This window comes from Cynocephalus volans, chromosome 1 (assembly GCF_027409185.1).
Source record: "Cynocephalus volans isolate mCynVol1 chromosome 1, mCynVol1.pri, whole genome shotgun sequence".
Lineage (NCBI taxonomy): Eukaryota > Metazoa > Chordata > Mammalia > Dermoptera > Cynocephalidae > Cynocephalus > Cynocephalus volans.
Window position 1 is genome coordinate 112,791,409 of NC_084460.1, and position 12,902 is coordinate 112,804,310.

The 12,902-nt window shown below is 34.5% G+C and overlaps 1 protein-coding gene across 5 annotated transcripts in view; it reads left to right on the plus strand.

Annotated features, from left to right (window-relative positions):
• The first annotated feature begins 1,278 nt into the window (after positions 1–1,278).
• TP63 (tumor protein p63) overlaps positions 1,279–12,902 on the plus strand; it is a 246,812-nt gene continuing 235,188 nt past the window's right edge. For 2 of the 5 annotated variants that reach the window (XM_063089753.1, XM_063089763.1), the window contains exon 1: positions 1,474–1,645. In XM_063089753.1, coding sequence (XP_062945823.1) covers positions 1,578–1,645 — 68 coding nt within the window. In that variant the 5' untranslated portion in view covers positions 1,474–1,577. Of the gene's footprint in view, positions 1,356–1,473; positions 1,646–12,902 lie in introns of those variants that run through there. The other 3 variants (XM_063089771.1, XM_063089789.1, XM_063089798.1) reach the window with 3 other exon arrangements.

Sequence of the window (12,902 nt, forward strand, 5' to 3'; positions counted from 1 at the left end):
AGACACTTTAACTCCAATTAACAAATTTATAATTAATTAGTAAAATGATCTTTGCTTCACGTTTTACATTTTGTAAAACAAGCTGTTTGATTTGGCTGGAGCTCAGGCCAGCATGTTTGTGAATTTCACAATTCACAGATGTTAGGCACTCAGGCTAAGTAAAGGAAGAGAATGTCAAGTTTTAAATAGCTTCTCCCTTCCATTCTGGCTGAAGCAACAAATAAAATATTTTTATGAGACACATTTAAATAAGAATTTCTTATAAAGAAATGTCAAATTTCTCTGAAAAGGGCTTTAGAATTGTCTCACAACTTTGAAATCTACCGATGACACCAGTTTGCAGGTGTCCTGTGATTAGGGGGTGAATGGAAGATACAAACTTCCCTGGTTATTGGGCACACACTTTTTTTTTTTTTTTTTCTGTTGGAGTCTATTCTAATTTCTGAATCATATTTCATTCAATTTCCAAATCCACAAAACCAGGATAGGCTTACAGCCCATATTCAGATAGAAAGAAAATGATCCTATATGTAGACTTTCTCTGATATTATACTATTTTTTGAATATATCAACAATGCTATTTTATTCCAAAGTAGGTCAAATCAAAGCAAAACAAAAACAGAAAAAATAATAAAGAAGAGAGTAAGACAAAGTAATAGAGGTTGAAATAAAATAGAATGCTTTCATTAACAGGCAATTTGAAATAATTTTGTAAGCTTCAAAATATTCTAAAATAACATATTATTTTCCATTTTCATATCATTTTAAGAAAAGTATTATATAAGCGTGTGTGGGTGTTTGAAGTAGTATATTTCAACAACTTAATAAAGATTCTTTTCTTTTATTTGGGGCAGGCAAAACTTCTAAGAGGATGTGAATGGATATCGTTGTCTTAGTTGAGACGAAGAGTGAGTTCTAGGTTAAATATAATCAAGGAATTTCCCTGTCTTTGCTATTTGAGATTGTGACCACAACAGGCGGTTGGCTGAAAGGAGGCTAAGGGGGGGCGGGGGGGGAGGTTAAAAAAAACCCGAAAACTTCTCTAAGCAGCTCTGCATAACATGTTAGCCCCAGAAGCAGTCACAGAAGTCCCCAAATCAAATCAGTATAGAGATACAAGGAAATGTTTTTTATCTGGAGCAGGGTAGACACTCATCAGCCCGGTTCTGTTACAAAAGTCCAGGCTGCTGAAATTAAACTCTGATGCCACTCACGCCAGCATCCAATCACGAGAGAGATCAGAAGTTCAGAGCTGTCTCCACCTCCCAATTGCCAACAAGTGTGGCTACTATACGTCAAGGACTCTAAAGCCGTGGCAGAGGGGGAAGAGCAACTTTAGAGAGGATGCCCAGCTGGTAAGACTCGACTGTTTATGATGTTTTAGGCACTTGATGAATCTCATTGGCTGAAATCAAGACACGCTCCGCCTCTTTCCAAATGTGTGTGAAGGGGGGAGAGTCTAAACCTCTATGTCTGATAGCATTTGACCCTATTGCTTTTAGCCTCCTGGCTTTATATCTGTATATACACAGATATATGTGTATATTTTATATAATTGTTGATATCAAAGAAAGTTGATGGAAATGAATTTTGAAACTTCACGGTGTGCCACCCTACAGTATTGTCCCGACCCTTACATCCAGCGGTGAGTTTAAACGTGACATAACTTCTATCGAAACTTAATTGGAGTGCCTTGTGTATTATGAATGTTACTGCCGTGTACAAAGAGCAATCCCTCCTTGTTTAGTGAGCACAGTGATATTATTTTGGACTTTCTGTGGACTTAAAGTGGTCTGTGAGAACATCTTTTCTCAATTTCTTTTTTAGTTGATCTCTGGATGTACAAAGTGACAAAGTTTGGAGACAGTCTTCCTACTTGTTTTAATTATCACACCATCTTGAGATAGTTAAAATATATTATTTGCCTTGCTCAGCACCCACCCACCCAAGAAGAAGAAATTTCATTGGTCAGAGCCATGATCATCTATGGATGATCTTCAAGTCAAAATAAACACTGAATAATTTTGATTTATCCATGTTAAACAAAATTAGATACATAGCCATTGTTATATCAGACAGATTGTGGCTTGTCATTTTGGCTCTAAGGAGTATTTTCTTTTTGATTTGTTTTATAACAAACATCATCTTTTGACAAATCTGACTTTTAAAACCTGCGATTATACTGAATTTTATTTATGTTTATAGGAAGAAACATTTGCCTAGCACTGGGAGGGAATATTAGTGAGAGTGCACAATTGTGTGTGTGTGTGTGTGTTTCAAATTAGAGTTTGCTATTTTTAAACTGGTAAATGAAATCTGAACAGTGTTTTTCCAGTCATAAAGTTATGGGAGATATTCAAGTCTTATGTAGCAGTGTGATGTTGTTAATTTAACAGCATGAGATTTGATGTTGGAATTTCGTACGTTATTTACTAAGACTAATGAGAGAGGTCCTCTGAGTGTTGAAAATGGTGGGACTACAAAGGGGTTAACTTGTCATTTAGCACCTGTGCCTATTAGAGCCTCATACAAGAAGTGGAGTCAGCTCTCTCTGGGCAGGAGTCAGTTACTGAAGTATTGCTTAGTGGATTATGAAAGATGTGTGTTCTTTTTTTATTAATATGATTTGTCACAATGTAGAACACTAATGTGTGCTATGTAGACTCTGTTTCTCTTCCTGTGAGGTTTCTAGTGGACTGTATGAGAAAGTCAAAGAGGAAAAGTAAGGCACAGAAATAAACGGAATGGTGGAGAGAGAAGGAAAAGAAAGGGAGAGAAAAGAAAAAGAGAAAGCAAGTTTGTGGTCTTCCAAATCGAAATAGGAAATGTAAATGGTGATTTGATTTCTGTCTTGTTGTCTGCCACAAACAATAGCAAAAATGAATGGCTCTGGAGTTTATGTTGTGGGATAACTTGAAAATTAGATTTAGTTGGAGTTAGGGATTGGGTGGATAAAGAGCAAAACATCGAAAAGATTTTCTAGTTCTCAAAATGTTTTCCAATCTCAAGATTATCCATTCCACTAAACATCTTTTGAAATAATATTTCTAAAAACATATTTGTGATGGAACATTAACCTTATAATGCTTCCTTTGAGGGCGTCTTTCCTAAAGGAAGTACTTGGATCTACAGAAGCCGTAGAAGAAATTTTGCTCTATTGATTAGCAACTCATGCTTCAATCCTGCACGCCTCTGTCTGAGGCAGGCCTAGTGATTGATGAGAGAAGCCTGTTAATATAACTAAGTAAGGAAAGTGCTTTTCATGTGCTCTGACAACCTGTTCATGGAGCAAATTTCATCTCAGTTTTTGACATACTGTAAAATTCTAAACAATAATAGTACTTTTAAATAGTGTTAAATTTTTCTAGAGTGCCCTGAGAGTGTCACTTTTAATCATGGAGGGTGTCACTTTTGGGGAAGGGAGGAGAACATGTTGGGGAGCTACAAGATTATGGGTAAGGATAGTCAGTGACATTTTGTTGCCTAATAAAGTGTTTTCGGCAAGAATATGTACTTCCCATTTGTAATGAAAACTAATAAGCAAATAAAGATGTGAAAAAATTTATTCCTAAGGATCCACTCTGTGCAAGGCAGTGAAAATACAAAAGTGAATAAGATATGGACATATTGTTCATTTATTTAACTCATACATTTACTGTCAGATATGTTTTCCTCAAGTATTTTAACTGTTTTGTCGCATATTTTAAAGACTGAATTATTAGTATTTTTCCTCCTATAATACTACTTAGTAAAAAAGTGAATGAATAGGTGGAATATCACTACAAGAAATTGTTATGATACTATACATTGTCAAAGCAGGGATCAGACAATGTTCTCTCCAATCCTAATGAGTAAATGGGTTTTAGTTGGTTTTTCTAAGCAGACAACCCTTCTAGTTCTCAGTTTACAAAATCTATTTTAAGAAAGACCAAATTTAATCATTCCATAATCATAGTCATCTACATAGTTAAATTTGTCTTTCTTGACCTTGTCTTTAGAAAAAAGTCATGAAAGAGAATTTTTTTAAAGAAAGAAAGAACAGGCTATCTTGATATTTTTAACTCCAAGCTACCTTAATTCATAATTTCCTTTTATCACAGAATAAAATAAATGACGGATGCTATTATCATTTATTATTGAACGTTAATGCTATTCCAAAAAAGTCAATTTTTTTAATACACATTTTGAAATAATATGATAATCATTCTCAGTTAAAACTTGAGATTTTACCCTTAGTTTTTTTTTTTTTTTTCTTTCCACCTGAACATATTGACATAGTACACATTTAATTGTGCTATGGTATTGATGCTAATTACTTTAGTCTGCAAAAAATCAAAAAGGCAGTTAAAATTATAGAGCTAATTAGATTTCACTTTTGGTGATATTGACCATAACATAGAAGAAAAGGCGGACAAAATCACAAGTGTTGTCATTTGATTACTAACATAATTGTAACAAAAATATCAAAGCGTAGATGGATTTATACAAGATCAATAAATAAGTGAACGGGTAAGTTACCATCTCCTTATACCAAAGCTGTACACAATGAGCTCTATTTATTTGTTATTAGGTGAGTACTCAAAATGAATCTAAAATTTATCATTTTAGAAGTTAAATCTTTGTTAATTTATTGCTTTAGTTATAATTTGAGGCTTTTTGCACTCTAGTTTTTAGAATTGCCATCTAGTTAGTAAAATAGATTTTTTAACCAAGTAATTTTAGTAGGCAGATTAAATTCTTTTAAAATATTTTTTCAAAAAAATAAGTCAGTTAAAATAATAAAAATGAATCAAGATTAAATGTTGAAATAATGTGATAACTGAGGGCTAAAACAAGAGAAAGGTAAACAGCATTACAATTTGAAACTTTAAAATGTTTTGTGTTATTCTTCTCAGTCATCCTCTACTCAAAAGCAGCATCAAATTGTTAAAATACTGTATGGAAGAGTAAGAAGCATTTCCTGTGTGAATTATATATTTGTCATGAATTTTAAGCATCATTAGCTTAAAGGTTAACTTTATTAACTGTGCTTTCTAAATATAGCTCAAAAGGAAGGGTGTTGACAATAAATGTATAGTGGAAGATCATTTCAGTTGTCAGATAAAATCACATAAAGGCAGGTGCAGCTCTCTGTTGGGTGTCCTCTACCTGCTCCTCCACATCCCCCCTTATCCTTTTCCTTCTCTTGTGCCCCAGGAGGCTGACTTCTAAAGATTGCAGTAACATTTCCTTTCTTCTCTGGTTTCCACCTGAGTTCAACCAGTGGCAACTGCCAGCAGGAGGAGAGTAAAGTTGGGATATTAGTTTCCCTGGGTTTTCTACTAAAGGCTGCATGCAAGTCCCTTGCCATAGGTCCAGGTCTCTTGAGTTTGAGCAACTATTCCCTACCTTCCCTTTCTTTCAGGATTGGGGGTAATCGTTGCCAGCCTTTGCTAATTCCAGAGCACCAAACTGTATTTCTTACTTCTTCATTAACCTCTCTTCAATTCTTTTCTTCTTTTTTTTTTTTAATTTCTCTCTTTTTTCCTGCCAGAATCATGGCAAGTAAAAGCGTAAAAAATATGCCCATAGTATTGTGTATGTGCATATGGAGACTTCCAAAATAAATGATATAACAAATCATAATATAATATGAGTGTACTTCAAAAAGTTCATGGAAAGGTGTTTGTTTTTTGTTTGTTTGTTTGTTTTTTGGTGGCTAGCCTGTATAGGGGATCCGAACCCTTGATCTTGGTGTTATAACACCATGTTCCAACCAACTGAGCTAACTGATGTATTCTCTTTTCTTCTGGTTTTCCATGAACTTTTTGAAGGACACGTATGATTTCTGATGTGGGGTAAAGGATGTATACATGCATTTCAATGAGCAAACCAAGTTTCAGCCATCTTCGCAGTCACTGTTTATCTGACTGAAAGGAATGAGCCAACACGTTGCAGTCTGATTATGTTGTTTATATTCAGCCCTTGAAATGAGGCAAGGTAGAGGACAGGAAGAATTGCATATACTTTTAATTAAGGAAATATTAAGCTACAATGTATCTACAGGGTTTAATATATCCATCAGTTGTAACCAAGAAAAAGTGCTTCAAACCCTCATAATTTTTGGAAGAATACATTTCTAAATAACTTTATGACTAACTGTGGTTAGCCAAAAGTACAATGCTGTTATGATTCCGTGTGCTGCTTCTGAGCTGTGATTGCATTTAAATAGTAGAGAATTGAGGAAATATGTTGGCAGAGTGTATATAAGATCCAAAGATCTGGATTGTCATCTTAACTCCAACGCTGTCTGATTATGTGAACTTAATAAAATCACTTAAGCGTCTAAATTAAATTTCCTCATAAGTTAAGTAGTGCTAACAAGCTCTGATCTACTGTTCACAACTAGGACTTAGAGAATGAAATATAAACCCAACTCAGCTCTGGAAAGCACCCCATTAGTGTATTGTTCAGTTCTACTACTGTGTGTGTTGCCTGACAGCAGACTGATGCTTCCTTCCCAGCAAAAATTGTGTCCTCATGCAGGCATACCTTCAGTTCCATTTTGCTCTATACCAACTTGAAGAACACAGATCATTGTAAGTCTTGACGTCAACTTGGCTTGTCTCTCTCAATTCTTGTACTTTAGAACTGAGGAATTTGAATCTCAGAGGGGTTAAGTGTGTTGCTGATGATTACACAGCAAAATAGTAGAAGAACCAGAATAATTCTCGTCTCTTGACTTCCACATCAGTTTATGTCTACCACAGAACATAGTGTTTTCCTAGGTTTATATACAATTTCACAGTTAACAAAGTGTTTCCTGATAGATTTTATATCTGATCTACCTGGGAGGTAGGCAGGTGTGGTAGGCAGAATAACGGCCTCCAAAGACAGCCACGTCCTAATCCCCAGAACCTGTAAATATTTTATGTTACATGGCAAAGGGAAATTAAGGTTGCAGATGGAATTAAGGCTACTAATCAGCTGACTTTAAAATAGGTAGATTAACATGGATTATCCATGTGGACACGTTGTAATCATACGAGATCTTAAAAGTGGAAGTGGGAGTTAGAACAAGAGTCACAGTGATGTGATATGAAAAAAGACTAGACAGGCTATTGCTGGCTTTGCAGATGGAAAGGGGTCATGAGCCAAAAATGATGGGCAACCTATGGAAGCTGGAAAAGGCAAGGACACAGATTTTCCCCTATAGCCTCCAAAGGAACACAGCTCTGCCAACAGTTTGATTTTAACCTAGTGACACCTGTATCAGGCTTTTGACTTACAGAATTGTAAGATAATAAAGTTGTGTTCATCTAAGCCACTAAATTTATGGCAATTTGTTACAGCAGCAATAGGAAACTAATCTACCAAGCAGAAGATTTTTATCCTCAAATTGTAGATATGGAAACTAAAACTATGTTTTGTTTTAATGTGTTTGTTTAACTAATCTACTCCATGCAGTTATTATTTTTGTTATGGTGCTGAGCCGAGAAGGTGGAAGACATGAGTGAGATACCATCCTAGACCTCACGGAATCCAAAGTGGAACTACATGTATAGAAATAGTACCAGGCGCAGGGAAGGATAGAAGGACACTGGACAAGCTGGCTGGTGGACTGCCAGTGCAAGCATCTACCCTTAAGGCTGCAAGTTGGAACAGTGATTTTTGCAAGTTTCTGTTAAAGTTCCTCAAATTGTTTCACACGGAGATATATTTGACTCCTAGGTGGTAACTGTAAAATGTTGAAGTCCAAATTTAGATTCAAGAAATGCAGGAATACACATGCTCACTTTTGATGTTGTCAGGTATTGAGAGAGTCTGGGTGGAGCCTAGAAATTATACTGCAAACAAAAACAGAATTTTGATTCATGAAGTTATCAGACCACACTTGGAGAAACAGCTCTAGACCTTTTAGTGCTATAAAAGGTTCCCAATTAATTTTAGGTTTCAGATTACATTGATGGCCTCCTTCTGAGAAATTGGGAGTAAGGGGAAAGAATACAAAATCAGCATTTTTATCATACACTCCAGAAAATTCACTTGTTTGCACACCAGTTTTGAAAACCATTACCTGCAATGAGGCAAACTTAGACCCAATGCCACACAGAAGCTCATAAAAAGGTATCAAGAGATAATGAACAACAGAAACACATGCCTTCCCAAAAAGCTTCGAAGTTCTCTCACTTTACTTAAAAGCCAAATGGATTGTGAGATTAAAGTGGCAATTTTCAACCTCTGTTTCAGGACAGGAGAGCCAAGTTTCTGGTTAGCTGTTCTGAAGCTTAAATTTGTCCTGACAGAGTTTCTATCTCCTTTAAAGAACTCACCAAGGAATAGTCCTTAAGCAACAAGTGATGGATGGGTAAACCACTGTAATTATGATCAAAGTTAGGTCTATGTAATTACGCACTTCCCAACCTCTGAAAGTCACTTTGTTCCATTTAAAACAGAATGAGAAATAGACTTGGGTGACATGTACTTATTGGTTAGTCAAGGTTTGGAAAATGACAGTTATTAACATTTCTGTTTTACCTTAAGCCATAATATTTTGGGGATGATTTAGAGAGAGAGAATTAATTTTCACTCCATTCTTATTCTTACTGTGTGCCTTCTATTCTCCCCTTATAGCTGACTATTTATTATAAATTAGACTCTTTGAAGTTTAGAATGAAATTGTTAAACTTAGAAGAAAAAATGTAAGGGTTCAAAATCTTTTGTCACTTTCAAATTTCCAGTTCCTTTTTTTGGTTGTTTCAAATGAGCAAACTTAATCTGTCAAGTTGAACAGCAAAACATCCATTCTGAAATTCCATTAACTCAGGTAGCACTCTCATAATTGAGGGTAAAACCAGCATCATAGTAATGTTATGACTGAAAAAGCATTTTGAGTCAAGAAATACAAAATAGAAGCTGGTATGATAATTTAATCAGTCATGTGGGTACCTAGAGTAAATTTTAATGCAAGCTTTATTTTTATTACAGATGTTCGAGTAAATAATGGAATGCATGTAAATTCATGATAGGGGGCTATAGAAACTCTTGCTTTTAAAATTAAGTACGTTATGCCTTAAGATTGTTGATTGTTTTTAACTTGTGGCATTTCATCAAGGTGGTCAATTTTTAGAGCTTCCTTAAAAATATCAAACTTTAAATATTTTATTTGAAGTTAATCATTAACTTTTCTTTATTTTTTTTTTCTTGCTCAGTGAAACTTCCAGTTTTGTACTTGAATTTACTAGTGTCATTTACTTCTTAACTATTTAGACACTTTGAGTGTATTAGTCATGAAAGCTTTCAATGAGGAAACTCACTTTCTTCCAACATTTCCATGACACTGCAACTGCCCCTAAATGAAAAATGCTAATAAGATATTTGTTTCCACTCGATCATTTTTCTTTAACACTTTTGTTATTTCAGACAATGAATAAAAGCTTTTTGCTTGATAGAATTTTTCAAACTAAATTATGAGTAGTCGAAATACTTCTAGTAAAAACAGGGTTTTTTTTCCCTCCCCAGTATTGTAATTGATACTATCTAACATGGTAAGTCTTTGTACCTGCATAAGCTCTTTTTTTATTGTCCTGTAGAGGCTGATGTGACTTTAATTGAGATTTCTTCACTAAAACTTGAAATATTAATAATATTAATTTTATTAAATGTTCATAATATTATCTTCAAGTTAGTACTGGTGTAAGTGTCGGCTATCCTAGATGTTGCATTCATACTGACGTACGTTCTACAGTCCTGTGTTGAACCATGTCTTCTCACTGACCAAAAGCCTTGCATTGCCCTGTCTGTGGTCTATAAATGCAAGGTCCTGGCTTATCTTCCTACCATAAATTCATACACAATTTTACAATTTTACGTCTAAGTCTTGAATCCTTCAACGAAGAAAAGTGGAAAGCTGTTTTACCCTCTACCTTTCTCCCTCCATCCATTTCTTCTTTTCTTTTTCTCTTTCATAGAAGCTCTGCATTTCTTTGCTTCTTGGTATTACAAAATATACTTGGAAAAGCTAGATATAATATAAAGCACTTTTTTTTGTAAAATCAGTCCAAGCTTTGTTTTGCAAAAGTGGAATTGGGCCATTTTGTAAGCTAAAGGAAGAAATTGTGACAACATGTCAAAAATAAAAACACATAAATAAGACTGACAAAATGTATGCCTTTTGAATTTTATAGGAAATTTGTTTTTTAGTACCTGGCTTATCCAAATTGTTAAATACATTTTAAAGGAGATTTGTAGATTAGCTAATATTTAAATAATTTGATAAATACAGTTTCACTGGGAAATCAAGGAGCAGTAGGAAAAGAGAAATAATAATGGCTGAAATAGTTCAACATCATTGAAACTACAGAGATATTCAATAATGTTCAACAAATATTTATTAAATACTAGATGCTGGATATGTGATAAGAAATGTAAAAATTCAAAGTTTTTATGTATTCATTTTCTGTAGCAAATATGGCTCTATTCTATTCACCTGAATTGAGTGGGAGCTAAAGGAAGATCTCTGAAACTCAGGCAGAAACATAAATGTGAGAGCACTTTAGATATTCTCAGATAAAACATATTCAGATAACAGTATTTGTGACTTGATATTAATGATATCTCAATAAGAATTTATTAGACAAATGACATGTTTTCAATAATTAGGGATGTCAACAAAGAAAATTCTAATAAAATTGTTGTTTTTCATATCTTTCTCTTGGTCCACAATTTTCTTATACATAGAAGTTATAATCATAAGCAGTTTCAGTGTTTTATTCATTATATAAATTATATAATAAGCACTTCTCAGTTGTCATGTATTTTTACACTTACATAAGTCACTGCATCAGGATCTCATCATATCACTGCAACTTAATACATTTATTATTTCCCATATTACTGAGCTTTTGTGTTGGTTGTAATTTTTATTATAAGTTTAAAATGTTATAGAACAACTTTCTAAAAGTCATTTTATTGGGATTGTTCAGTGAGATTAATATTTAAGGAAAGTAAGCTAACACATGTTCAATCGATAGAAGGTTACTTATAGTTTATCTGTATTTTCTCATATCATACAAATTTTTAGCTAAATAATAGCCCCAGTTTGCCGATAAGGAAAATGATGCTCAGAGATAACAGATTTAACTAAGACGACCTAACTAAGGTGACCTAACTAGTAAGAGGAAAGGCCTCTTTGTTCTTTCATTCTCCTCTGAGCCAGGACTATCTGACCCAGAGATGTTGCTGTGTTCCCCACAACATGCTGGCACCTAAGAAGGGAGAGGCTGGCAAGGGTATATACTTTATAAAGATTTGGAAAACATTACTACTTAAAGAGGTATGCCAATGTATTTTGCCAGAGAGTTCCAACTTCAGATATTATTAAATTTTGCTAATTTAATAGATGTAAAGTGACGTGTGGTTCTAATTAGCATTCTTTTATTAACTAGGGCAACTACAGAAACCACTATTACTAGTTTTAGAAGATCTCAACTTTTGATCCTTTATTTTTAGAAAATGAGGATGAGACACAAACAGCTAAATATCTGGTAGTATTTATTGAATTCTTACAGTTTACCAGAAACTGTTCTAATCACTTTACACATTTAATTTTAGACATTTAATCCTCAAACCACCTTAAGAGGCAGTTACCTGTATTATCTATTGCTAATCAAGAGACAATACTATAATGTTTAAGAGACTGGATTCTGGAACCACTGTGCCTGGGTTCAAATTCTCACTCTGGCAAATGTGAGCTATCTTAATTTAATCTCTCCCTTTGTTTTCCCAGGTATAAATGAGCATAATCGTAGTACCTGCTTCCTTGGGTTGCTTTGAGAATTAAATGATTTAATTGCATAAATGGCTTAAGACAGCATCTGGCACATAGTAAGCACAGTATAGGTGTTAACTCTTATTATCCTTGTTTCGTAGATTATGAAATTGAGGAACAGAGAGGCTATGTAACTGCCCAGGTAAAACAGCTTGACTCTGGTGGAGATGAGTGCAATGCTGATTTCTACCACTATTATTTTTTTATGGTCAGTGCCTTAACTCTCAGTAAATTCTATGTAGGAATGATTTTTAAGCATAAATAAAACTTATGACAGAGACCCTAAAAACTAATAAGTTAACATTCTAGAATAATTGTCTGGGTTGAAAAAGAAAATATGTTTCCAAGTATCCTTCTTACCTTAATACAAACCTGCAGAGCCAAATTTGAAGACAGTCTATCCTACTTTTGAAAATAAATGTTTCTATCAGAATAACTGAGACCTTATAGATAGGGATTCAACTTGAAAGCTTGAAATTGCCCAATTTGGAAACTTGTGGCCACTTAATTCAAAAACTCTTCTTTGATTTTTTAAAAAACTTCAATGCTTTTGCTCCCCCATTTCTGTTGATAACTCACAAATCTCTTACTAGTTTCTGTTATTAAAACTTGCTGACTTAAATAAAGCCTTCTTTCATATACTTTCCCCCCTATTGTATTAATCCTACTTTTTTCCCATTTCCACACTACCAATATGGTATTTTTCCCCCAATGTGGTATTTTGACTCACCACCATTTTTTGAGGAAATTTTTGTAGTGAATTGAATTATGTCCCCCTAAAACTCACTGAAGCTTGAATTGCATCTCCCAAATTTTATATACTAGAAACTTAGCCCCCACAGTGACTGTTAAAAGGGTGGGAGATCCTAATATGGTAATGAAAGGTGAGGCCTTGAAGAGGTGATTAGATTGTAGGACCATGCTGTAGTGAATGAATTAAAAATGATGGTCAGGGGTGTGGTTCTGAGGGCTTTAAAAGAAGAGAAAGGAAAGTGCATGAGGAGCGCTCTCTCTCTCTCTCTCTCTCTCTCTCTCTCTCTCTCTCTGCTTCCACTATCTTGCAGTGTGAGACCCCTGGGTCACTGTTATCACC